The 26790-nt window shown below is 53.9% G+C and overlaps 7 protein-coding genes across 7 annotated transcripts; 4 read left to right on the top strand and 3 right to left on the bottom strand.

Moving 5' to 3' along the window:
* Positions 1-234: 234 nt before the first annotated feature.
* MIND_01215600 (DNA helicase) lies at positions 235-1940 on the top strand (the record flags this gene model as incomplete). Its single annotated transcript, XM_037368662.1, has 7 exons — positions 235-420; positions 468-687; positions 734-975; positions 1023-1328; positions 1374-1534; positions 1591-1731; positions 1778-1940. The coding sequence occupies 7 exons, from the start codon at positions 235-237 to the stop codon at positions 1938-1940; spliced, it is 1419 nt and encodes a 472-aa protein (XP_037214630.1).
* A 206-nt stretch (positions 1941-2146) lies between these two features.
* On the top strand, positions 2147-5695 carry MIND_01215500 (DNA helicase; the record flags this gene model as incomplete). The annotated part of the gene is made up of 5 exons (XM_037368661.1): positions 2147-2225; positions 2277-2351; positions 2392-2786; positions 2838-4845; positions 4899-5695. 5 exons carry the CDS (start codon positions 2147-2149, stop codon positions 5693-5695), a joined length of 3354 nt encoding a protein of 1117 aa, XP_037214629.1.
* A 545-nt stretch (positions 5696-6240) lies between these two features.
* On the bottom strand, positions 6241-8544 carry MIND_01215400 (uncharacterized protein; the record flags this gene model as incomplete). The annotated part of the gene is made up of 5 exons (XM_037368660.1): positions 6241-6749; positions 6796-7470; positions 7524-7872; positions 7927-8110; positions 8159-8544. The coding sequence occupies 5 exons, from the start codon at positions 8542-8544 to the stop codon at positions 6241-6243; spliced, it is 2103 nt and encodes a 700-aa protein (XP_037214628.1).
* Positions 8545-10981: 2437 nt separating this feature from the next.
* Positions 10982-12952, top strand: MIND_01215300 (Dimer-Tnp-hAT domain-containing protein; the record flags this gene model as incomplete). The annotated part of the gene is made up of 10 exons (XM_037368659.1): positions 10982-11262; positions 11314-11406; positions 11455-11574; positions 11628-11871; positions 11923-12106; positions 12153-12207; positions 12259-12359; positions 12410-12505; positions 12863-12872; positions 12921-12952. Exons 1-10 carry the CDS (start codon positions 11148-11150, stop codon positions 12950-12952), a joined length of 1050 nt encoding a protein of 349 aa, XP_037214627.1. The 5' UTR covers positions 10982-11147.
* Positions 12953-20768: 7816 nt separating this feature from the next.
* On the bottom strand, positions 20769-22260 carry MIND_01215200 (uncharacterized protein; the record flags this gene model as incomplete). Its single annotated transcript, XM_037368658.1, has 7 exons — positions 20769-21164; positions 21216-21497; positions 21551-21655; positions 21708-21822; positions 21876-21901; positions 21954-22008; positions 22058-22260. 7 exons carry the CDS (start codon positions 22258-22260, stop codon positions 20769-20771), a joined length of 1182 nt encoding a protein of 393 aa, XP_037214626.1.
* Positions 22261-22497: 237 nt separating this feature from the next.
* MIND_01215100 (uncharacterized protein) lies at positions 22498-25392 on the bottom strand (the record flags this gene model as incomplete). Its single annotated transcript, XM_037368657.1, has 9 exons — positions 25325-25392; positions 24580-25281; positions 23829-24526; positions 23704-23778; positions 23390-23660; positions 23116-23345; positions 22900-23066; positions 22652-22844; positions 22498-22595 (listed from the first exon to the last, which is right to left on the bottom strand). The coding sequence occupies exons 1-9, from the start codon at positions 25345-25347 to the stop codon at positions 22498-22500; spliced, it is 2457 nt and encodes an 818-aa protein (XP_037214625.1). The 5' UTR covers positions 25348-25392.
* A 48-nt stretch (positions 25393-25440) lies between these two features.
* Positions 25441-26768, top strand: MIND_01215000 (Hist-deacetyl domain-containing protein; the record flags this gene model as incomplete). The annotated part of the gene is made up of 3 exons (XM_037368656.1): positions 25441-25515; positions 25562-26128; positions 26181-26768. Exons 1-3 carry the CDS (start codon positions 25462-25464, stop codon positions 26766-26768), a joined length of 1209 nt encoding a protein of 402 aa, XP_037214624.1. The 5' UTR covers positions 25441-25461.
* Between the last annotated feature and the right edge of the window lie 22 nt (positions 26769-26790).

Here is a 26790-nt window from a genome sequence, read left to right as displayed (position 1 = left end):
AACCATCGGCCAGCGGATGAGGCTCACAGGACAGGTCACGTAGACGAGGCTTGATTTTTGAAGAAGTTCAGGCTCCTTAGCGACGGAAAAACAACAACAACAGGTCATGCTGGTCTGTTGCAACTTGTCCTAGTACACACAGACCTATGTGCTGAGGTAAGCCCAGTGTCACGTGTGGGATTTTTGACGCGTTCCAGGACTCGGAATTAACCATTTCATCGAATCGTTGCATTGATGTCTTCAGCCGCGTCAACATCTGCCCCAGTGGCTCACAATGCCGTACCGCCTCCAGCTGCATCGGCTGCCGGTCGGTCATCGCGAATCGCTCCCCATTCGCACATAAAAGGGCTTGGACTCACCGCCGACGGAATTGCCAATCCAGATGGTGCTGGTTTTGTCGGGCAAATAAACGCGCGTGAGGTTCGTTGTCTCGTGTATAGCTATCAACCCGCATATAACTAAGACAGGCGTGTGGAGTTATCGTCGACCTGATAAAGTCGCGCAAGTTTTCTGGACGCGCTTTGCTGCTTGTTGGTGCCCCAGGGACAGGCAAGACTGCTCTGGCACTGGCCGTTTCACAGGAACTTGGCTCGAAAGTCCCATTCTGTCCCATTGTAGGGTCCGAGGTGTATAGCACGGAAGTCAAGAAGACGGAGGTGCTTGCAGAAGCCTTTCGACGAGCAATTGGTACGTTCACCACACATTCTTTATGGAATAATGCAATTTTCCATAGGACTTAGGATAAAAGAGACGAAGGAAATTTATGAGGGTGAAGTAACGGAACTGACCCCAACTGAATCCGAAAATCCGCTCAGCGGATATGGAAAGACTGTCTCGCATGTGGTCATTGGTTTAAAAACAGTCAAGGGTACCAAACAGTTGAGAATGGATCCTACTGTGTACGAAGCGATCCTCAAGGAGAAGATTGTGGTTGGCGATGTGATTTATGTCGAGCACCAAACTGGTGCTGTAAAGGCACGTTCTTGCGAATGTCTTTACTCGCTTCCACTGACATCTGGTAGCGTGTCGGACGTTCTGACGCGTACGCATCGGCCTACGATTTGGAGTCTGAAACCTATGTGCCTCTTCCCAAAGGAGACGTGCATAAACGAAAAGAGCTCGTCCAAGATGTGACTTTGGGTGATCTTGACGCTGCCAACGCACGCCCTCAGGGCGGACAAGACATCATGAGTGTCATGGGGAGCTTAGTGAAAAGTGGAAGGACGGAAATTACGGACAAGTTACGAAGGGAGGTCAACAAGGTTGTGCAAGGTTACGTGGACCAGGGTGTTGCTGAGGTCGTTCCTGGAGTCGTGTTCATAGATGAGGTCAGATTTCTTATTCCATTGAACAATTCCCCTTACATTTCATAGGTCCACATGCTTGATATCGAATGCTTCACCTATCTCAACGCGCTATTGGAATCTCCGATGGCACCAACAGTTATTCTGGCAACGAACCGAGGAAACTCGCTCGTAAGAGGCACCTCGGACATCGTTTCTCCCCATGGTATTCCTGTCGACCTACTGGATCGGTATGTGACTCGAAATCTTCAGTTGGCCTCCTTTCTTGAGTTGACCAATTATGTAGGTGTATGATCGTCAAAACAGACACTTACACTAGAGACCAAATTGGCAGGGTAGTACAGCTCCGTGCCAATGTTGAAGGACTTCGGCTCGGTGAAGGTGTACTTGAGCGGTTGGCTGGGGAGGGAGAAAAGGCATCATTGAGGTTTGTCTGGTCTTGTGCTGGTTACTTTCGCTGACTCAAAAGAAAGATATGCGTTACAACTTCTGACTCCTGCTTCGATTCTTGCGCGCCTTGGTGGACGAACGCAGATCGAAGTAGAAGACATTGGGGAGATGAATGAGCTGTTTTTAGACGCAAAAACGTCGGCGGGAATGATTGAGGAAAACGGAGGATTTCTTGGTGGAAGGTAGCAGTCGCGTATATTCAAAAGTGTAAATAGTCATTGAGAGGGAGCGCCAAACAGCCATTGTCGGCTAGGGTATGGGAGCCTATTCAACTATGTCGATGGTAAACAAGTGACACTGACAAACAGTCCTGTCCCATCAGTCATCCACAACGCGTTTCCTTTCTCTCTGTCTCCTGCTCGATTTGTCTTACCTCCTGGCTCACGACGAGGATGCGCGAGAGCAACTTTGCTTTCCCGGCCCAGAACAAGGCGTGTGTATGTATCACATCTCAGCTATATGACCGGCGAGGTGAGCCACAACCAACTACAACGCCCGATAGAAATGACTAACCTGTTGAAGCCTTGGACACCTCGTCCCCGCTGCCGTTGTTCAACTCGCTCACCCATCTTACCTACCTGACCTCAACGTCGCCTCGTATTCGAGAAATCATGACCATGGATGGTGGCCTCGAGAGGCTTGTACGCATTCTTCACGACTTTTGCGTGGCTCCTCCCCCCTCCCCAATCGCCTGCAGCCTTCTATGGCCTTCTTCCGTCGACCTACAGGGCTCCAAGAGGAACTCCTCAACTCAACCCTCCCGCTGGCCAATTCGACAAGCATGCGGCCTATCGCTTCAGCTTGGCCTTCCAATGCGTTGTGAACATCGGAGTTCGCGGTAGTGAGCCTATCAGAAGTAGGGTGGTCCAAGCCGGGACGCTTGATGTTGTCGGTTGTATTCTCGAGGCTTGGTTGGCTGGTCGGGGTTTTGCTGTCGGTCCGAGCACGAGTGCAACTGGACTTCCTAGAGAGACCCGTCAGTCAAAAGCCGCTCGTAGGGCAGCTGCCGCCGCCAGAGGAAGGCCTGACCAAGTGCGTTTTTTACTTCCCACTTTATCTCCTCAGTACTCATATTCTTTCAAGAATCCGGAGACAATACCAGGACCAGAACGGCTTCTTGCTATCGACACCTATATACCAGCAACAGACGATGTAGAGTCTGCCACCACTCCGATCATGAGAGATCGCAGCGCAACTGTTGTGCGTCGTGCCCCCAACCCAGACGAAATATATGCAGCCATTGCTCAACCCCAACCTGCTCCGCCTTCCCCTTCACTTTCCGTGATCAGCTCAACAAGCACGGGGGCAAGAACTAGGAGTCGTGCGAGTTCGGTTGCTTCGCCTATTACGATCAGTCGGGCTTCTCCAGTCAGCAGTGCAGTCAGCAGCAGTCGAGCCAGTCCAAGTCCAAGTACTCGGACCGACACTGATACGGACGGAGACGGTGATGTCGAAATGGTTGCCGCTGGCGTTGCCGGTCTGGGCGTTGCTGCGACAACAACCGCGGCAATCGGTGACTCGAGCACAAGTGCGAGTCCCAGTCCCCCTCCCCTCAACAGGGTGACTCAGCCAGGCGATCAGGCTCCTGCTGCAGCGATGAATATGAACATGAACCTGAATATGATGACCGCTATGATGGGTATGGAGGGAATGACGATGATGGGCCTTACTCGCGACCCTAGGATTGCTGGTGTTGAAGACGGAATGGGCATTCAGGGCATGGGTATCGGCGGAGAGGAGGGCATGGAGGGGGATGCTACCAACCTAATGCTCAATATGGGCATGATGAATCCTGACGTTGGCATGCTCGGTCTCGATGGTATGGCAATGATGGGGATGAACCTCAATATGGGTATGAATATGGGTGGTCCGTTGACCATGATAGGTGGAATGACAATGGCTGATGTCAGCGGCTCTGGGGCAGAGTCAGAGGCCCGTGCTGACACCGACGCGGATGCCGAAGAAAGCGACGCTGGAACCAGCAATATCCATCTCGGGCGACGGAGGGGTGATGACGAAACCCAAACACAGACACCACGTGCTGGGTTAGCCCGCCTCCCTTCTGCATCGCCTGAAGCAGGGCCATCAGGCACTTCCACTTCGACTCTCAATGATGAAGACGAGGAGGAAGGCCAAGTTGTTGCTGCTATTCGTGGCAGTGCCAGCAACTCTGGGACTATGCGTCGAACTGGTACTGTTCGCGCTACCTCAGTTCGCTCTGTATTTGCAGAGGCTTCTTCACCTGCTCGGTCGAGAGATCGTGCTGACACAGCTAGACAGCCAGCAGTTTCTCCTACCTCCAATTCAGGACCGTCACGAACCCATCAGGCCACTGCCGCGGCCAACGCTTCTCGTCCCCAACCTAATCCAGCTACAGCCGGACGCAATCGTCAGACTGTTCCCGCCATTCCTGCTATCCCTCCCCTTCCTGCGCCACGTGCTCGAGAAAGAGAAGATCGCCACCATCACAATCATGCCCATCCAACTGGACCATATCGCGATGAAGATGTTCTGCTTTCACTTCAGCTTCTAGCATATCTAAGCAAATATCCTCACGTCCGTCAGGCGTTCTACAAGAAGCGTAATGGATTCCATCCTGCAAGTCCGTTGGCCGTGATGGCCGCCAAGGCCCAAGCCGACGCGGCTGCCACAGAGGCACCAAAACCGCCGGAGATGGTCGCTTCGAGCTCAAGTAGTAATAAGACACAAACTGTCAAAGGGCGCGCAGGGGCAGCACAAGGCAGTCAACAACTAGCATTTCTACGTGCACTTGGCGTTTCATCTGCAACTGTTGGCGCGAAAGACAAGGAGAAGGGCAAAGGCAAGGTTGCAAATAAACCAGCTGTGCAAACCGCTCCAGTACCGACAGCGACAACGACAGTCCCAAACCCTGCCACGACCCGACCTGGTTACGAGACTAATGTTTTCTCTCTTGTTGAACGATTCACGTTCAGACCATCCTCCAGCGAAACTAGCCTGCCCAACCCACCGCCGAGGCTGCCTCCGGAGATTCAATACTGGGCCGGCGTGATCATGCGAAATGCTTGTCGCAAGGACGATAGTCGTGGTGGAATCCGTCAGTGTGCCAACAGTCAGTTTTTTTCTTTCCCCGTGACTTTCTCTCTCTCTAACTTGGGTGAACAGTGCTTTGTGGGCGTTGGGAGGAATATCCCCGTGAATTTGCCAAATGTCGTCGATGTCGCAAAGCCAAATATTGTGGCAAGGAATGTCAGAGTACGGCCTGGAGCGAAGGCCATCGGTTTTGGTGCAGCGCAAAGGAGGGAGACGATCCTGCACCTGAGACGTCGATCGCCTCCACTTCGAATGTGGTGCCGGTCTCGGTGACTATCCAACCTCCTGCTGCTGCTGCTGGCGGTGTCGATACTCAGGACAGAAGGGATCGCAGAGAGCGGAGAGAACGTGATGGCCGTCTTGTTTCCCCTCCCCCCTCAAGTCCGGAAACAGCCACTGTTAGAGAGTTCCCGATTCCGATCCAAGTCGCTGCTGGAGCTGTCATAGGAGGGGCACCCGTCACTATCAACAATGCTACAGCTGGCCCAAGCCGCGAAACACAAACGCACGCAGCAGGTCGACGTCCGGTGATTCCTGGTCGGCAAACAACACACCCACTTGGACCTATTGGCTCACCCGCACCTACCCGTCGCCAACGGGATGCTCGAGAGGGCGAGAGAGATATGACTAACAGTTTCGCGACTTTTGATACCTATCTTGCGGAAAGGCAGCGTCACGAAACCGCGATGGCGACTGGCCAGGGACAACAGATCTCTATGCTCCACCACCCTCAACCACAGAATCCTGCAAACTCGCATATTAGTGTGTTGACAACGGGTGGCTTTTCTGGCACATCTCGGAGAAGAGCGGCGGAACCAGGTTCTAGCGGGAGTCGGGGAGATGGTTCTGCAGAAGACATGGTGGAGTGAGTGAAATGTTTTCCAAGAAGAAGAAAAGAATTTACTACGTTGCTCACATCCACACTGCTACCCCCATCACACATCACACACGTTCACTTTCGTCTATAAGATGATCGCTTTAGTCGTTGCTACTTCCCAGTCCTGTCCTTTATCACTTTCTCATGTGCATACTAGTACTTATTCAGACAACCCGTTTTCTACGATCCTCTAAGACGTCGCGGATTGTCTCGTGGCCCCGCCCGAAGCTATCACCAACGCAAACTGGACCTCTTCCGCTATTAATAACAAGACCGAGTTGTTTTCTGAAAGTTTGACAGTTCTTTCTTTCAGTTTCAATCGATTTCGGCGCAGGCGCCGTTGCCAGTCGTAAGTAACTATGTACACCAAAAAAAATAAAAAGGAATAAATATTCGTGGCCTATCCCGGGCCAGAACAAAGCAAAGGGCAGAGCAGATGGCGATCACGGTTAGCAAGAACTCAATCATGCAACGATGGTGTATTGCTACAAGCACCAAAGTCAGGCAAGGCGACATTAGCAAAAAGTAAAACGAACCTCAGCAGCGGAGGGCTTGGATGCGTTGCAAGCCTCGTTGTCGAGTCTTCCTTTTCCCGCCGTCGACGAGGCAGCGGCCATTCTTGGAGTTCTTGGGGGAGAGAACGTAAGGCTTGGTGAGGTCGGTGTTGGCCGTGAAGGGGAACAGTTGGCTGTCAGTGGTTTGGCCTTCACCATCGGCACGACCACCACACGAGAACATGATGACTTGGTCACCAGCGGCACGGCGGTCGTCGAAGTTGAGGCATCCGTTCATGAGAGAGGAGACGATGAGGGTACTGTCCTTGTTGTTGTTATGCTTGCCGGAGGTGATGAAGTCCCACTTCTGGCCCTCAGAGCCGTCGCAGTCAGCGATGTCGATGGGGATCAAGTTCTCGCGGAAGTCACCCTTGGTGATGTCGACACCGAGGCATTTTCCAGCAGAGTTCTTAATTTGGACACGGGTCGCAGCGCGCTTGGCAGTATCGTCACGAGCCTGGCTTTGAGCGACAGCAGAGGGCTCGAGGATGCCTAGGGAGAGTCAATAGGAATATTTTTAATATCGAAGAACACGAACCCTTGGCACCAGAGACTTTGATAGGGCCAGTGGTAGTTTGTGTACCCTTGGTGGCTTGCGCCGGAGGGGGAGTGGTAGTCGCAACCTTAGTGTTCTCCGCTGCTTTGGTGGTGGCAGCACCTGCACCTGCACCCGCACCCGCACCCGCACCGACAATGGTGAATTGCTGGTTGGCAGCAGGCTTGGTAGCATCACAAGCAGCGTTATCGAGACGTCCCTTTCCACCGTTGACAAGGCAGCGGCCGTTCCTCGAGTTCTTGGGGGAGAGAACATAGGGCTTGGTGAGATCGGTGTTGGCTGTGAAGGGGAACAGTTGGCTGTCGGTGGTTTGGCCTTCACCATCTGCGCGGCCACCACAAGAGAACATGATGACTTGGTCACCAGCAGCGCGGCGGTCGTCGAAGTTGAGGCATCCGTTCATGAGGGAGGAAACGATGAGGGTGCTGTCCTTGTTGTTGTTGTGCTTGCCAGAGGTGATGAAGTCCCACTTCTGGCCCTCAGAGCCGTCGCAGTCAGCCATGTCGATGGGGATCAGGTTCTCGCGGAAGTCTCCTTTGGTAATGTCGACGCTGAGACACTTCCCGGTAGAGTCTTTAATCTGGACACCGGTGGCAGCGCGCTTGGCGGTATCGTCACGGGCCTGGCTTTGAGCGACAGCAGAAGGCTCAAGAATACCTGTAAACAGAAGTTGAGTAGATGAGATGGGAAAATTCACTGAATACACGGACCTTTGGCACCAGAGACCTTGATGGGGCCAGTGTTGGTCTGGGTAGCCTTGGTAGGCTCGACGTTGGCAGCGCGAGTTGTTGCGGCGGCAGGAGGGGCGACAACCGGAGCGCCGGCAGTACCAGTAACTTGCGTGTTCTTCTTCGTCGCATTAGCACCTTTACCCTTGCCCTTGCCCTTGCGTCCCTTACGTCCTTTTTTGCCCGCTTTTTTGCCTGCTTTTTTGCCTGCTTTCTTGCCTGTTTGCTTGCCTGCTTGTTTGCCAGCGTTGGCATTACCGGTCGCAGCTGCGGCATTTCCAGTCGCCACATTGTTCGCATTACCAGCAGCCTTGCCCCCGAAAGTGAAGAGCTGGATCATGTTTTAAATCAACGGAGCATCACGCAAACCGGAAAATACACATACCTCGAGACCAGAAGCAGATCCAGCACCGTTGCAAGCAGTTTGGTCGACGTTATTTCCCTTAACGGTCAAGCAGACCTTGTTGTTTCCGTTCTGGGGTACGAGGGCCTGGGGACCAGCACCGCCGTTGAAAGCAAAGAGCTGGGAGTTGGTGACCTCTCCTCCTCCGTCGGCACGCCCACCGCAGCTAGTCATATTGCGTCAACGATGTCCGAGATCAGATCTCAAGACTCACCTGAAGAGAAGGACCTGGTTTCCAGCGGCTCTACGGGCGTCGAAGTTGAGGCAGGCGTTGGTGAGGCTGCTGACGACGAGGGCCTGGCCGGCGACGTTATTATGTTTGCCCTTGGTGATGACATCCCAGGTCTGGTTCTTCGATCCATTGCAAGCCACCGCAGTGACAGGGGTAAGATTGGAGCGGAAGTCACCGGAGAAGGGGTTGACGGAGAGGCAGCGACCGTCAGAAGTCGTGATTGTCGTAGCAGTAAAAGCACGGGTCGCGCCATTATCGCGTTGCTGGGCCTCGGCCGTAGCAGCAGCATCGAGGGCAACATCCCGACGGACGGGAGCAGCAAGGGACGCACTAGCGGCGAGTAGCGTGAAAAGAGAGGATGTCAGCATCTTGTCCAAAGATTGAGGGTCGTGCTAGACGGTAGGCGCAAAAAAAAAGATTGTAGGTACTCTGTCTGGCAGAGGAAAGGGCGGCAAACTGCAGCAGAAAGAAAGAAGGGAAGGAGGGGGGGAAGAATAAGAAACTCAACGGTGGACTATTTCCGTTTTTAAGTACAAGTACAGATGCCGTAACATGTTTGATGGGTGGTTGATCTTTCCCGATTTAGACTTTCTTCTCCCCTTTGCCTCCGTCACGTCAACTGCGTCTTCCTTCCAATGTTCACCTACGTGTTTGACTCTCGACATCGTCTATTCTCGTCAACCCCCAGCTCTTCAAGCTTTAGCTGCAACTCAGTCCTCTTCCTCGAACCCGCCAAGAACTTTGATTGTGGTGTCGTGATTCGTGATTGTCCGTCTTGTGAAGGATTGGCCGCCTGACTGATAAGGAAACTCCCTCCCATCCGAGGCCAATGTTCTTGTTTTTCCGCTTCTCATGCTCGTTCATTGGATGTTACTTGAACAAGGGGCGTATGGATTGGACGAGTCATAGTGTACCAGGCATGGATCCCCTATATCCGCGCGTTTTCGTCACCTCCAAAATTCGACGCGTCTCGGCTCGTGCCTTGATGATCGGCGCGTCGGTCACCATGACATAAACAACATTGTAAAGTTGCCCTCCTGTCCTTCCCATTGCCTATGGAACATCATAGATGTCGGTTTCACCACCAACAACGCAACTGCGATCAGTGAAGGAGAAAGAATATCGTTGGATTCGTTTTCCGTTCAATTCACTCCCAGTGACAACCCGGTGAGTGTAGTATAAACCTCGAGGCTCGAGCTTCATTGACGTGACTGCCTGCCAAACTGTAAATGGTTGCGTAGCAACAACGTGGCAACCTCCAAGTGAGCTGAAGCGAAGCCGGTTCCTTCGTACTTAGTAAACACGCAAGAACGGCGGATCTCTCGGCCCCTCACGTTTCTGAAAGCCAACCAATTTAAAAAGCCTCGGCATGCTGTGCTGACCCGGCGTCTCGATTCTCAAGTTGGGAATATTACACAGTATCCTTCAGTACTTCAGTCCTTGGCAGATGGCGGAACTGACCTGAATAACTCAACCTCGCTATATTCCATTTATTTGCATGTGTACGCATCACATCTGGGCGACACCGAAACGACTGTCAATGAGTTGGTGCGGCAAGGCTACGGGACATATGGCGATGGTGATACAACCATCGTCCAATGCGCGCTGTGACGGAAGGGAACGAATTCTTCACGAGGTCAAACAAATGAGTCGAGGCACCAAGACCACCGAGCACACATTCCTTTTACGTCGCGGAGGTTCTCGTTGCTAAGTTTTCCCTCTCGGAACTGGCAATGCATCGGTGTAATCGGTCCTGTCAGCCTCAAGCGCTCATACTTCAAGCTGTCTTCAACTGTGTTCTTACCCGGGCACCAGCGCCGTCGAGCCATGCTTGTACTGTCATCTGAAAGCAAGGGCTGAGATAAGTGCACGCCCAATGCCAAAAGACGCTAAACTTCGCGGCTAAAGAAATTGCGAAGTTCAGCGGGTCAGCTTATGCATGCCTGGACAACGATGTGATCTGAGCGGTTATCCGCAGATTTCTTGGGAGGGAAGTTGAACATTCGTCGTACGCGGGTTCTTCGCATCGTTACAGCAATGCTAGATTGCATTTCCATGCCAATAACACTCCCACCGAGGCGCGACAGATCACGTGGCGGACTCTTCGATGTATTTTTTCCTTCAACCCACTCCGCCACAACACCACTAGCATTTCAAACAGCCCATTAACATTGGCTGGTAACTGACAAGTCTGAGTCGGAATGTCGAAGTGTGAATAAAGAGAAGATACACGTCCTTGACCTCGGTGCAGAATGAGACCGAACCAGGGCCACGGCCAATGCAGATTATGTTGATTCAAGTTTAATGCAATGCGGTATCACCTTGCTTTGCAAGGTCCCTGGCCCGTCTATACTTGCCAATCATGATGATAGTTTGATCAAGCTGATTGCAAACAGCAACAAACTAACCCGAAGGCCAAAAAGCCCAAACCTCCGTAGAAAGCTCGGCGAAACTACGCACAGCCTCTGATGTCGGTCTTGATCGATGATCCGCTCGTAACCGTGATTTTCATGTCCTCTTTTCCTCCTATGCACATAGGTTTACGCCTTCAGATGTGTGTGTGAGACTTTTGCAATTGCCAATATGGTTATCCACCCACTAGTCGATGGATATTCTGCCTTTTCTCATATCATTTGTAGGGTAGAGCACGGGTGCGGGGAAGCCCGGCCGGGTCACCGGGTCCGGGTGCTCCGGGTCCGGGGGCCGGGAAGGCCGCTGAGCATACCCGGTCGGTCCCGGAACCCGAAGCGGGTTTACCCGGCCGGTGTGATTACGAATCTCTGATGATCATTCAAGTCGGCTCTTGCCACCTCACCCTTTCCTCCCCCTGCAACAAGCGGCCTGGGCCCTCCTCTGGCTCAGGTACAACCTCCTCTCCGCAGTACCACCCCTCTGAGCAGTTCAGGAGCGGAAGCCAAGCCACGCGAAAGCCTTAAAGCCTCGCAAATGGCTTTCAAATGAAGAACTCCCCATGTCGTCTTTCGGTGCCCGGGTGAGCCAGGTGGCCTCCAAGGCAGCCAGCTCTATCTCGCGAGCCAGCAAGTCGGTTCGCAAGGCCGCTTCTCGTGTTGCTACCTCTATCTCTGGTGTGTCCCCTCATCTCCTCTCCTGTCAATTATCACTGATTCCATGGCTAGGTGGCTCCGGCAAAAGCAAGTCGTCATCCTCGAGTGGGGAACGGGCGAAATCGGGGGAGGGCACTGCTGACATTGGAAACGAGAACGCTGATGGTCAGTTTCACATTCAAGCGATGTATCTTGTCTCACGACATTGTCCAGCAAAGAAGTGGACCTCTGGGGTCTACCAATTTTTTAAACCAGACGTCAAACTACTTATCGAAACGGATGGCCGTCCCTACCAAGCGTTTACGTGCGGAGCGAAGAAATGTAAAGGGAAAGGTGCGCCGCAATATCTCATTTTTTTTTCGTTAGCTTACGGTAGTTGTCTGCAGGCGATTTCAAAGGCGTGAAGCGCTACCAGACACGGTTGGACGGAAAGCCATCTGGCGACCGGTCCTCTACCTCCGGCCTTAAGAAGCATGCACGCGCTTGCTGGGGCAAGCTTCTGGTCGACGAGCGGCTCTCCGGCACGTCTGCCAGCGGTCCCCGAGACGGGAACATCTTTACATCGTTTGCCAAGGCCTCAACACGCCCTATTCGCGCTTCACATCGTACTCACACCGAGCCAGAGTTCCGGCAAGTAGTCCCATTCCCACCAGCCTGACGAATGCTTATGGTTTGGCTTAGGGCCCACATTGTTCGCTGGCTTGCCGAGGCTGCCCGCCCGCTTCGTACGATTGAAGATCGCGAGCTGAAGGAACTTCTCGGCGCTGGACGACCCGAGCTTACCGTTCCCAGCCGCTTCACGGTTGCTCGCGACCTTCAGGCCGCATATGAGCGATGTGCAACCCGTATTGCCAATCTTCTTGAAGTATGTACTGTCAATTTCGCGCTTTTCCTGTTCTGAACGGTGTCAGAACTACCCCGGGCGCCTCAGCTTCGCGACAGATGCATGGACATCCCCGAATCACCGTGCATTTGTTGCATGGACCGTCCACCTTCAGCATGAAGGACATCCACTAGTTTTTCTCATCGACATTTACGAGGTCCCCGAGTCACATTCAGGCGAAACGTTAGCGCGTGAATTCAACGAAATGCTCCAACGCTTTAATCTCTCGAACAAGGTTTGCACTGCCATCTACCGTTTACAATTCTCTATCTCATGGGTTCCAAGATACTGGCCTGGACCGGAGACAATGCTACCTCCAACGATACACAAAATGACGCGCTGAGCAACAACCTGAACAACGCATTCGAGGCTGTGAACCGTGTGCGTTGCTTCAATCACACACTCAATCTCGCGGTCAAGGCCTTCCTTCGCCCATTTCAACCCCCCGAAAAGAAGAAGAAAGACGCAGGGGGAGATGAAGGGGATTCCGATCTCGAGGACGACGCTATTGCTCCGCTGGAGCTGGATGATGCCGAATCATTGCAAGACCTGGCGGATACGACTGACAGTCCTGCATCCTAGCCTAAAGCTCCAGTATTTCCGAACGCGTAACTGGGACCAGGAGTGGATTGACACTGCGCAAGAGCTCGTCGAAGATGAGTTCACGGCCTACTATTCGGCCGTTGGTGCCGACTCAGATATCGAGATGGTCGATAACACCAGTATGGCCGGTACCAGCAGCGGCGCGGTATATAGATTAACTTCTTCATTGATTGTGTTGCTGACGTTCGCTTAGGCCAGTCGATCATCCAGCATGGCGAACCTTGAAGATCTGTCCGACTTCTTTCTCTCTTACAACGTCGGCATCGCGGAGTCTGAACAGACTGAACTGGAACGCTATCTCGCGGAACCGGTTGACGGCGGCATCAAGGACCCATTGCTGTGGTGGTGGGACCGTCGCATGACATATCCCCGTCTCTCTCGAATGGCCCTCGATTATCTCAGTGTTCCATGTGCGTATATCTCATTTGTGTTTAGTACTGTTTGCTCATTGCTCTTAGCAACTTCAACAGCTGTGGAGAGAGTGTTTTCTCAGGGTCGCCAGCTCCTGGTATTCACTCGCAATCGGCTGAGTGGTGCTTCGATTCGGAAATTTCTCTGTTTTGGCAATTGGAGCCGCAACGACCTGGTGCGTAATGATGATATCATCGACGCGATTGAGATCACCATGGGGCACAAGTCGAAGGGCAAGCGTAAGGCTGACAATGATGGTGATGATGTACCTACTTATAAGAAGTCCCATACCTGATATCATTGTCAGGGGAACCTCCCTTTCGGCCCCTCGGAGACGATTCCGATTCCGGTCCGACTCCGGCTCCGACTCCGGTGATCGCATCACCGCCTCCGTCAGGCGCATCGCCGCCCCCGCCTGGCGATCCCCCTGGGACCTGGCCTGCGACATGGCGCAGGCATACTGCACGGAGCAACGATCAACCTTGGCGCGTCAAGAGCGCAGTATATAGTTCCGCTACCTAGCAGGCGGACCCTTAGAGTTTCTTCTCTTTGGATCCTCCCCTGCTAGGTCAGCCCCACTTGTATTTGCTTACTTCTATTCACTCTTTGGATCCTCCCCTGCTAGGACCTTGATCTCAGGCCTCCGGGGTTGCCCTTACAGCAGAAGAAACTCTCTACGGGATCAACCGGACAAGATTGCTAGGTTCGGGCGCTGACTCAGGCTCGGAATACGAGTCCGTTCCGCCCTCGTCACCCCCCTACCACTTGTCCCCTCCTCCTCTGTCACTCCTGTCATCCCCGCACCTGTCATGCCTTCCGGAGCTACTCCTGACGCTGACACTCGGCTGGATGCACTCGAGGCGAAAAATCGACCGCCTAACTGAGGCCCTTACTCTTCTCACCACCCAGGCTTCCGCTGCCGCTGCCGCCGCTAATACTGCTGGCGGACCCCAAACAACACCACCCCCGGAGACGTCGATTCCGACTCCGACTCCGGTTCAGGGCGATTCCGAGGCCCTCTTTGGCGACATCAACCTCGCCCAAAATTGGTCTTGCGACCAAACCCTCCGTTCACCTTCAACGGCGATCGGAAACGCGGCCGCATTTCTCTATGCGGTCCGCACCTACGCCCGCCTTGCCCCTGAGGCCTTCGTGGTCAATGGAGAGGCGAGAAAAAGGCCGTCCGTTATGCCATGTCGTTTATGGCAGAAGGACCCGCTCAGCAATGGGCGGAGCGCCACGGAAGCAAAGCCCCCGTTTCCGTTTCCGTCCTGGGGCTCGTTCGTTTCCGAGTTCCGACTCCGGTTCGTCGAGGAGAATGAGCAAGATCATGCTCTCTCCAAACTGGAGACTTCCGCCTATCACATGGGCACAAAGGATGTCTACCAGTACACCGACGACTTCGAGGACCTGATGGACCTCGCCGGATTCGAAGACGCGTTGGTCAAGGTGACCAAGTTCCGCCACGGACCCCCTGATCAACAACGGAATCACGTCCTCGAACGACCCCCCGGACCTCCGGGACTACCTTAGCTGGCGCACCCGGGCCTTCCGTCAATACGAGGCCCTGGTCCGGGCCAAGCTGATCAAGTCAGCCGCCCCCAAGACGCCTGGCGGTTTGATTCGGACTCCGTTTCCGGTCAACCGCATCCCGGCTCCGGCCCCTTTCCGCCCGGTGGCTCCGGTCGTGCCACCCGTGGCCCGCGCCCCCGCTCCGGCGCCTCCAGCTCCCGTCCCCATGGAGTTGGATCGCACTAGGGCTCGGGGTGCCCCTCGTCGCGCCTGCTTCAGGTGCGGCGACCCAAACCATCTCGCCCGGGATTGCCCCCTCCCCGCGGACGTCCGCTCAATGGACATCCTCGACGAGGTGATCCAACAACTCGGTGACGAGATGTTAGCGGAGTTGATCGCCCGCTACTCGGACACAGCTGCGCTGCCGGAAACAGTCGCGGAGTCGATGGCCGGAGAGGATTTTGTCCCCCGCGACGAGTGACTGGTGTGCCCTCGTTCGCGTCCGTAAATCGTTTCGCTTGTTTGTATGACGAATCAATTCCTTTGCCCTACAACGAGCCTGAAACGAAAGACATACCCTCCCCTGCCCCCGTTTCGACTCCGTCTCCGACTTCGCCCGCGACTCCGGTCATCGTCCTTCGCCGCCTCACTGCCTGGGAAAAGAAACTGCCCAAGCAGTACACTGTCGCTGCTTCCCCTGGAGTGAACTCCCTCCACCTCCCGTTGGAGCTAGAGTCCACTACCAGCGCGCTTAAGCTCTCGCTCTCTGGCCTGGTTGACTGTGGTGCCACCTCCGACTTTATCGACACGAACTATGTCGCTCGGAATGGCATTCCGGTCCGCACCCTGGCGCAACCGATTCCGGTCTTTAACGTTGATGGCACTCCGAACGACGCCGGCTCCATCAACCAGATCGCGGACTTGGTCTTACGCTACAAAGGCCATTCCGAGCGTGTTCAACTCGCCGTCACTCATCTTGGTAAACAAGACCTCATCCTGGGGTACTCCTGGCTGCGGAAGCATAACCCAGAGATCGATTGGGAAACCAAGGAGGTCAAGATGACGCGGTGCCCTCGCGGCTGCTCCACTTGCCGCGAGGAAGAACGCATTGAACGGACTGAGCTACGGCGACTCCGGCTGCTCCAGAAGCGACTCCGCTCCGGCCCGTTCCCCTCGGTCTGCACCATGGACCTCTCTGGGCCTGACGACGGAGACGATTCCGTCTCCGGTGACGACTCCGCCCTGCCTGATCTGATGCCGGACTCCGACGATGATGAAGACGATGGTCAGCTTTAAGATGGTGACCGCATCTTCTACACCTCGTTCCGCCCCTCGGAGGAGATACGCGCTGGCAGTACTGTCTCACAGCGCCTGGCCGAAGCCTTCGCCAGGAACTCCGCCCCTGCGCCCTCCGAGATCCCGGACTGGGCTAAGGAGTTTCAGGACGTCTTCAACAAGGAGTCCTTCGACACGCTACCGGAGCGGAGAGCCTGGGACCACGCCATTGAACTCGTCCCCGACGCTAAGCCCACCAACTGCAAGGTGTACCCCATCTCGCCCCTCGAGCAACGCGAGCTCGACGCGTTCATCGAGGAAGGGCTTTCGACGGGCCGGATTCGCCTCCCAAGTCTCCGATGGCGTCTCCGGTCTTCTTCGTCAAGAAGAAGGACGGCGGACTCCGCTTCGTCCAGGACTACCGTGCTCTCAATGCGATGACTGTCAAAAACCGGTACCCCCTTCCGCTGATCAACGACCTCATCAACCGGCTCAAAGGCGCTCGTTACTTCACCAAACTCGACGTCCGTTGGGGCTTCAACAACGTCCGGATCAAGGAAGGTGACGAGTGGAAAGCGGCTTTCCGGACTAACCGAGGCCTGTTCGAGCCCTTGGTGATGTATTTCGGCCTGACAAACTCTCCCGCGACGTTCCAAACGATGATGAATGACATTTTCCAGGACCTCATCCTCTCCGGAGACGTCATGATCTACCTTGACGACATCCTGATCGCCCATTCCGACCTCCGGGAACACCGGCAGATCGTTCGGGAGGTCTTGCGGCGACTCCGAGAGCACAAGTTGTACCTCCGAGCGGAGAAGTGCGACTTTGAAAAATCGTCAATCGAGTACCTCGGAGTCATCATCTCCCACAACCACGTCGAAATGGACCCCGTCAAAGTCGCAGGCGTCTCCGCTTGGCCGACTCCGGAAAACAAGAAGGACATTCAGCAGTTCCTTGGGTTCGCTAATTTCTACCGCAGGTTCATTCGGGACTTCTCGACCCTCGCGCCCCCTCTCTTCGTGCTCACCAAGAAGGACCAGCAGTGGACTTGGGGGCGACGCGGAGGCCTGCGCGTTCCAAGCGATCAAGGACGCAGTCACCTCGGAACCGGTCCTGGCGATTCCGGACGACGCACGGCCTTTCCGACTTGAGGCGGACAGCTCTGATTATGCGACGGGGCGGTTCTTTCACAATCCGCCCCGGACGGGAAGTGGCACCCTGTAGCATTCTATTCCAAACGCTTAAATGATGTCCAGCGCAACTCACGAAATCCACGACAAGGAGATGCTCGCGATCATCCGCGCACTCGAGGAGTATAGACACTTCCTCGAGGGCGCCGCGCATCCCGTCGAGATTTGGACTGACCATAAGAATCTGGAGTACTTCAGGAAGACGCAGCACCTCAACCGGAGACAGGCCCGCTGGTCCCTCTACCTCTCCCGGTTCGACTTCACGCTGCACCACAAGCCCGGCCGCGACATGGGCCGACCTGACGCCCTCTCTCGGAGACCAGACCACGGAATCGATTCCGACAACTCCGACGTCGTCCTTCTGCGGCCCGAACTCTTCCATGTCCGCGCTCGGGCGTTTCCGTTTCCGGCCCTGGTTCTGAACTCCTTCGCGACATCCGCGATGCCCTCTCCGGTGAGCCTGACCTGGAGGAGCCCGTCGCACTAGCGGCCCGGCAACTCCTAAAGGTCCAAGGTCAAGCTCGAGGCCCCCGCTCCTCGCGCTCCGACGAGTGGGCTATCTCCGGTGGTCTTCTTCACTTTCGTGGGAAGATTGTCGTACCTAAGGATAAGGACCTCCGGAGACGCATCATCGAGCTCTGCCACGACACTCGAAGTTGCCGGACACGCGGGTCGCTTCAAGACCTTGGAGTTGGTCTCCCGGAACTACTGGTGGCCTCAGATGTCTCGCCATATTGGCCGGTGCGTCGCGACCTGTGACTTGTGCTGTCGCACCAAAGCACTCCGGAGACTGCCCCACGGAGAGCTGCACCCGACGGAAACGCCCCCAGAGCGTTGGCATACCGTCTCCGTCGACTTCATCGTCGAAGCTTCCGGAGGCCCATGGGTACGACGCGATCATGGTCGTCGTCGACACCCTTGGGAAGCGTGCCCACTTCTCGGAGTGTCACACCACGGTCGACGCAGTAGGGGCGGCTCGCCTCTACTACCGGAATGTCTGGCGCCATCACGGGACTCCGGAGAAGTACGTCTCCGACCGCGGCTCGCAGTTCATCGCGGACTTCACCCGAGAACTCTGGCGTCTAATCGGCATCAAGCCTGCCACGTCCACCGCGTACCACCCGCAGACAGACGGTCAAACAGAGCGCGTCAACCAGGAGCTGGAGCAGTACCTGCGGATCTTTACCAACTATCAGCAGGACGACTGGGATGAGCTGATTCCGGCCGGAGTTCGCCTACAACAACCACGTTCACTCCTCCACGCAACAAGTCCCCTTCATGACGGACACGGGACGACTCCCGCGCATGGGCTTCGAACCCGGAGTCCGTTCCGCTATGGAGTCCGTGAACGAGTTCCGCGACCGGATTGCCACTGGTGTTGCCGAAGCCAAGGCCGCTCACTAAGGCCAAAGAGGAGTACAAGCGCTACTACGACCGGAGACGCACTCCGTCTCCGGAGTTTAAGGTTGGCGACCGTGTTTGGCTGGATGCCTCTGACATCAGGACGACTCGCCCCTCGGAGAAGTTCTCCCACCGCCGCCTCGGACCATTCAAGATAGTCGCGGAGATCAGCAAAGGCGCCTACAAGCTCGACCTCCCTCCGCGCTACTCGAAGCTCCACCCGGTCTTCCCCGTCGTCAAACTCGAGCTCGCCCAAGACGACCCCTTCGACGGACGCCCCGGCTACGACCAGCCCCCTCCGGACCTCGAGGACGGAGTCCCGGAGTGGGAAGTAGAGGAAATCCTGGACGCAAGGGTGAGGTATAAACGGCTGAATTACCGTCAGATGGAAAGGCTACGACGCTCGCGCATGACCAGTGGGTCCGCTTCGACCGCCTCTTCGCCCCGGAGAAAATCGCGGAGTTCTATCGTAAGTACCCTGGCAAACCACGGCACATCGCCTCTGCAACCTTCGACTCGATTCCATTCCGGTCTATGCGTCGGGACGCCGCATTCAAAGGGGGGTGATGTCAGGGGAACCTCCCCTTTCGGCCCCTCGGAGACGATTCCGATTCCGGTCCGACTCCGGCTCCGACTCCGGTGATCGCATCACCGCCTCCGTCAGGCGCATCGCCGCCCCCGCCTGGCGATCCCCCTGGGACCTGGCCTGCGACATGGCGCAGGCATACTGCACGGAGCAACGATCAACCTTGGCGCGTCAAGAGCGCAGTATATAGTTCCGCTACCTAGCAGGCGGACCCTTAGAGTTTCTTCTCTTTGGATCCTCCCCTGCTAGGTCAGCCCCACTTGTATTTGCTTACTTCTATTCACTCTTTGGATCCTCCCCTGCTAGGACCTTGATCTCAGGCCTCCGGGGTTGCCCTTACAATCATGTTATTTCATCCTTTCTGTAACTATTCCATAATCTATTTATGTATACATATAATAGCCTTGTTCTGACCCGCGGGACCTCCGGGTTCGGGTCCAGCCCGGGCCCGCTCCGGGACCGGGGCCGCCGGGGTCAGGGACCGGGTTAAGTTGGAAATACCCGGACCCGGATCCCGTGCTCAACCCTAATCATTTGTCCCCCAAAAAAATGCTATTAGGGTATATAATTGTCTGTCTCCGTCTGCTCTCGATTCCCTCAGACGATTCCGTCGAGGAAGGCAACTCGTGTAACGTCCGATGTATGCCTTCTGCCTTCCTGGCCACGAATTGCCCATGACAACGTCAACATCTACTCTACGCTCGGCCATGAGCTTCTTCACCTCCGAGTTTGGATCTTACCCCTTGGGATCATATAAACTAGCCTTTGTCGATGAGATGCCGATGCAGAGATTCGCTAGCTCAACATTATCGCTTCTCGCTGTAGACTTGCTGTATAGCGAGGATGCTATCGAGCAGGCTCTGGAAACTCGACACCCTTTGGCGCACACTTTGGTTTGCCACAAAAAAGCGTAGTCCATGGGCCTGTTATTTTACTTATTATGTAGAAGAATACAAAGGTTGAAAAGAACTCGGCGGGGAACTAAAGCGAGATTTCAAAGCAAGGTCCGTGACGGCTGTGGCCGACACCTAGTAGTGAGAGAGTGGGTCATAATATCTTGAAATAGATTTGATGCGCCATCAATGAACATGACTGCATGACAAACGTGAATGTGTTGGTTTGAGAGTGCATCTTTATAGACGCATTTATGATCTGCTATGTGCTCTACTAGTAAGCTCAAGAGCAAAGGATTGGCTTCAGCTTTGTTGCACATCAAGTGCGCATCGGCGCATCATGATCGCATCAGCGACGCAAATACATGGAATATCTCAAATGTGGACTCGGTAGTAAGTGACTGAGAGAGAGTTTAGGGCACCGACTAATTATGTGTTAAATACCAGTGCAACCAATTATTCCGTTCAACTTGAGCTCAGAAAGCTCAAAATGGGAAGCGGCAATCAATGATGATATCAAATTTACGAGCACCAATATTTTCCCCCGCTGAGCCATGTGATGGCTAAATTAAAGAAGTTCAGTCATTTTATGGGTTATGCTTCCATTATGTAAGGACCACATTACAATGAGCAAGTCAAAAAGAGGAAAGAAGGACAACTTTTGAAGGTTGTATGTAGGATACACACAAACAGGGCGAGTCTAGAGAACGAATGGCTGGTGATACAAATGCAGTGATAGGTACAGAGTCAAGAAAGAAAGAGAGGAGAGCTCAGTACGCATAATGCGGCTGGAGCCCTCTTGAGTAGTCCCCTTCTTGCTCCGGCGATCGCACAGCGAGTTTGGAGCCGACCATGAATGGGTAATCACGGTCGTTCTGATTCGGGGAGTAGTCGCCCTCGTGGAAGGAGGGCACCCGCGTTCCGAGGGCGAAGATGTTGGTCTCTTCTTGCTGGCGCTTGTTGCTGGGACGAGAGCTGCCAGATCGCATCGGGAAGATAGCAGAGGGCAGCCCAGATTGCTCATCTACCGCACCAGTCTCCGCATCGGTACCCCGGCCCCGCACGGCCCGGCGAGTGTTCAGGGTCGCGAGGAATGACACGCCGTAGAGTTTCGACAGCTGGAAGAAGGTTGCAAGGAAGACAAGGTTGCCCGAGTTGAAGTCGAACTAGCACCAGTTCAGTCAAATGATGCAATAATAAGCAGCGATATCACACACCAACAACAAAGTCGTCAGACTGACAGCAGTCGTCAAAACACCTGTGTTGATTGTGTCCACCACGAGACGCTTGACGAGCGAATCAGCAGGTTTGTATCCCGTGCGGAGACGATTGAGGAAGAAACACAGGGCAGCAGCAATTACCACATCTGTTCCCACCCCTAGTCCAATAGAGATGGTGGCGATGGTTCGCAGCTGGAAGACTGCAGGGATTGAGGAAAGACCAAAGGCTTGGATAGTGAAGATCAATGCTACAGCCATCTGGCCAAGCACAAGAAGGACCTTTTGTGTTAAGTTAGGCAACAAGTCTGGAATCGATACCCGGCCAGACGTACTATGAACGCGGTTATGAAGAAATTGCGCTCGCTAAAGCGATATACACGTGTGGCAAAAGCACACTTGACTATGGCGCCGATAACAGTACTGACTGTTTGTTGCAGCTACTGGCAGTTGAGAACTTGAAGAAAGAGAGAGAGAGAGAGTTTTACGCACGATAATAGACCAAGTTGTGGTGCCAACAAACATAGCCAAAGGATTGCCCACACTGGCCAGCGCATAGAAGTACGTGAAGTGGCCGATGAGCGCTTGGTCTCCCATGCACAAAATTCTATTGATGAGATTAGATGGCGTCGTGAGGTTGAGTGAAAAAGTGTCGCGCACACAACTAGCATGACCAGAAATTTATACTAAGGGTACGACTTGAGTATAGGAGCGAGAGACGCGTCTATCTTGACGCACCACTATCGAATCCGAGGCAAACGTGCGATAATATGACCAAGCTTGCGTTAGCAAGCTGGAATAGAAGGGTCAGACCAGAATTAGACGAGTTAGACACTACGCACATCCCATACAGCGCGCAAGATGCAGCGAACCCAATGATAACTGCCCCGAGAGTGTTGTCCAGTGTGAAAGAAGAAGTGGGGGGCGCGTCTGTTCCAACGTTGATGATGGGAGACATGGTTAGAAATGGAGAAGGGGGCCAAATGAAAGAATGTGGGGAAAGGCAAGGTACGACTCTCCAAGTTGCAGATGATAAAAGGACCATATGAACATATCAACGAGATCAGCGACCATAAGCCAAGCATATGCCGATCATGCGGTTACCGAGGAAATGCGCAATCTATGGTCAATCGCCGCATGATACCGGCGACGGTCCGGCGAGAGTCTTCAATATCAGAAACCGGCGCTGTTGAGTCAGGCGCTAGTCGTACAGAGTAAATACAGACAAACAGAGTGTCAAAAAAAAATACACAAACAAGTACAAATCAAGTCCATCAACACCTCAGTTCACCACACCATGACGACTTCGTCTGAGAGACCGAGTACCAACGCGGTTGTCCGCAGAGTTCTTCAGCGACCATATTTGCGCAACAATCTCGCCTATGAAGGTGATTAGCCCGTGGCGTGAGAGAAAAGATGGCACAACAAAAACTCACTGGCATGTTTGGGACTCTCTGCCTCATAGTCATATCGCTTCTTCCCGCTTGACCCACTCCTCCCCAACACCAGCTTGAACAATGCACTGCTCTTGGTCGACTGTTGACAGTCCGCAATACTACGGATGTGATACGAGAGGTGTTTACCACTATCGAAGACAGCCTTCGTTGCCTTGTTGGCTGTTGGTATAATCTGCAACGGTAATCAGTTCCAGAAGCACGGTCATTTCGAAGAAGAAAAGAAGAACATGAATATAGAGTCCATCGAACGCAAGGGTGCGTTCCTGTTTAGCAACAAGCATTGGCATCTTGCGGTAGATGGTATACTGCTTGTAGACGTTGTTGAAGTCGATGGCGGATGTTGAAGAGTATTTCACCACCTCAGGCGTATCAGACATACGCTTGAGGATCAGTGCTGTAGAACAATCAGCAATCGATACCAAACTTGCTCGAAACATGCTGACCATTGGGGTCGGTCGTCTTGCCAGTACCGCGCACGACGTTATCACCGATCAGAGTCCTCCTGATGAGCACTAGTTCTCGTTTTCCGCCCAAACTTGCCACCGTTCGATCCAACGGAATCAATATTCTCGTGTTGTCAGTCGCCAGCAACAGCGCGTAATTCTCCGGATTGTCGAGTTTAGTCTTGCTGCAAACCTTCTCGAGTACTTCTTGCATATACATTCCTGCGGAGCTACGACAACTTTAGTGCGACATAGCACTTAACACGAGACGTACACTGAGATGGTTGTGCCAACATGGATCGCATCAGGTCCGTCCTCGACCTTGATACGAAGGAAAAGTTGAGGGCCGTGCCCAGATGAAGGACCGAATGATGTCGAAAAGGGAACTGAACCGCCCAATGCTGAGCCAAATATACCGCTTCCAGGCAACGCGCTGCTGGCGGCAACGGCAAGAGTGAGCGCTGATGGTTTCTCCACTTTTTTGGCTGCAGTGAGACGCGACGGATGCCTTTGAATATTGCTCTCGATCAGGCGATTTTGTTGGACTGGCACTAGTAAGACCAAGTTCTCTTCCAGGCGTAGACTCACTTTGAGCTGGAGTGGCCTCAAGAATTGCATAAGCATCCGCATTGAATTTGGCAATTTTCCCAATGCGATCCGGTGCTGCAGAACAAGTAAGCAAGAGTGTTCAAAACTCGACCGATAAAGCCTACGGGGGAAGTCATCGTCAACCTCTCCATCATCCTCTGCAATACGCATCGTCCACCCGATTGCAGAGAGCCGGGTCGCTTTCTTATCTTCGTCATTCTCGATTCCCTCGTCTAGCTTGGGCAACCAACCCTCTTCCCAATAAGTCCACAATGCAAACCCAATAACCTCTTCAACTGTCGCATCCTTCCGAACACTGAGATCCATCGCTTGTCCACGGGGTGCTCTTGCTGACGGAAAGTAAACTTGAACACTCGTCTGAGCACCCTCTCCCCTTCCAGATACCGTGGCGTATAGCTCTGCAAACGGATTTGTAATCTCTCCCGAAGAAACCAGCATTGCGGTTAACGCGGAACGAGGAGTATTTCTAGGTAATGGGGCGACTTTCTTGCGTGCGAAGATGATTTCGGGTTTATTGGCGGAGGAGGATGAGCCACTTTGGCCGCCCTGAACACGGGCTGGGTTTCGAGCAGGAATGTCTGGTTTACGAGAACTTGTGCTTGGCGTCAGCATTTCGAAGTGGGGGTTACGATCAGGGGTAGGGCCTTCGGAGACGGGGCTTAACCGTGCACGATTGCGAGGGAGCGCAAGACTGGTACTGGACTGGGATATTGGGACAGATGATGCAGTTGCTGAGAAAACAGAAGTGACTTCGGACACACTGTCTGAGGTCAATCCTGGCGAGCGACTGGCAGCAAAGTCGCTGTCAGCCAATTAGTGAAAAGGATATTAGCACACAGAGAGAAAAATACGCACGGATCGAATTCATCTCCATCGTCCATAGCTGCATTTGACGGACCAAAGTCTGAATCAGTTGACGAGTCGTCTGCGACGACTTCCTCTTCAGATGAAGAAGAAGACGAAAAGTCGAGAACGGGGGGAGCTGCCGTTGCCGCACCTCCTGGTCCACGGCGAGCTGCCATTCGCATCCTTCTCCGCCTTTCCATTTCGGCAGCGCCTTTGAATTTCGGGATGAATTGAACAACTTTCGCAACTGGAGCTTCTTCCGCGACTGTGGGCTGCTGGATCGTGACCTCTGGAGCAGAGCTGGGCACCGAACCAATGAATTTGTTGTCCTTGTGTTCAGACAGAGAACTTGTCGAAGGGGCGGCTGTTGCCTCCAACTCCTTCTCTCGTGGTGTCCGCCCCATAGACATGCGCTTAGACGTAGATGCCCGTTTCCCATTCACCCGCAGCCCCAGTCCTCCCGTCCTGCCCCCCATGATAGTGGTGCTATATTTCAGTCGAGCGCCAGGGAAACCCGAGGGTCGCTCATCGTCACTGAGCTGCGGACTGGACGGCATTGCGAGCTCGGGCCATCGATCAATATCGTTGAGCGACGCGGATATAATATATGAGTTGGTGTTGTAGGTGGGGGCAAGCGTGATTAGTCGAGGTCCATACGGGTCTGAGTCTACTTCTCGCAGGTACGACAGACGCATCGAGTGGATTAAATAGCTGCAACTCGTCAGAGCTTTTTAAGGACGGGAAGAGAGCTAACCTGGTGTCGCTAATGAGCGACATGGTGCTCAGCACACCAGTCGCGTCGACGGTGGCTGCCAAAGAAGGCAAAGGAAGGGTCAGGCGTCACGGTCGCGTGACACGCATCACTTGGACTTGAACAAATTGAACCACTATATGGACGATGGTCGGCCAGTGGTGGCGTATATCGCCTCTCTGGAGTTAATGAAGGTTTCTTTCACCCAGGAAATCCGCGAAAGCGCTGAAATATATATAGGTTTCTTCCCTTCTGCCCTCCAATCCCCAAAGGTCTGCTGTTGTACACACGTTGGCGCGCTCTTTAGGACTCTACGCGCGTGATTTCTCTTCGAAAAGAGCGCTAGTACTGGTTCCTCCTCAAAAAGCTGAACCAGCGGACTTGATCATATACCACACGCGCGAATATCTCGACTTTGTTCTCGATCCAGACAATGCTGAACAAAACAGCCATAATGCTGCAGCGAAAACCGAATACGGTCTCGAAGAGGACTGCCCTATGTTTCCCAGAGTCAGTGACTATGTGCGCCTCGTAGGTGGTGCAGCAATCACGGCAGCCAAGAAACTCCAGCATCCAAGATGTGAACTTGCTATCTGCTGGGACGGGGGGCGTCATCACGCAAAGAAAGAAAGAGCGGAAGGCTTCTGCTATGTTGCTGATTGTGTTCTCGCTCTCATGGCAATGCGCCGAATGGTCCAGCCTGGTCAAAGAAAACCGCGCATCATGTACCTGGACCTTGACCTCCACTTCTCCGACGGCGTATCCCAAGCATTTCATCAGACATCGTCAACCTCTCCGCATATATTGGTGATATCCATCTGCTCTCAAAAAACTTCTTTGTCCACTGACGGCCTTCCAGACCTTCAGCATCCATCATACCGCACCGGGTTTCTATCCTACCTCTCCACTCGCTCACCTACCAACACCAAACAGCGATCCTTTTACCCTTTCTCTACCCTTACAACAAGGCGCCTCCAACCGGACATTCTTTCGTGCATGGCGCTGTGTTGAACTTATTCATACAACCTTCGACCCAGACTTGATTGTCCTCCAATGCGGAGTTGACTCACTTGCTGGCGACCCTTGTGCAATTTTCAACTGGTCCCTGGGACCTATATCTGAGGAGGGGTCTCTTGGCTGGTGCGTATCGAGAGTCGTCAACCATTGGCGTGGCAAGAAACTCCTGCTCGGCGGCGGTGGCTACGACTCCCCCAACGCTGCGAGGGCATGGGCTTACCTAACGTCTATTGCATTAGGGAATCCCCTTCCTCTCGATACAGAAATCCCGAGCGACGATTCCCACGAGTACTTTCCTCAATACGCGCCATCGTTCGTCTTGGATGTACCAGCAGGGACGATGCAGGACCGCAACACTAATGAGTATCTCGAGTCAGTCGAAAGGGCTTTTGAGGCTGCCGCAATCGCTGTTCATACGCGCACGAAATAGAAAACCTGCATTCCATTTGTAC

Source organism: Mycena indigotica, assembly GCF_014461135.1.
Source record: "Mycena indigotica strain 171206Taipei chromosome Unknown Mind.scaff0012, whole genome shotgun sequence".
Lineage (NCBI taxonomy): Eukaryota > Fungi > Basidiomycota > Agaricomycetes > Agaricales > Mycenaceae > Mycena > Mycena indigotica.
Note: the sequence above shows the minus strand (reverse complement) of the source record. Positions and strands in the feature narration are given on the sequence as shown.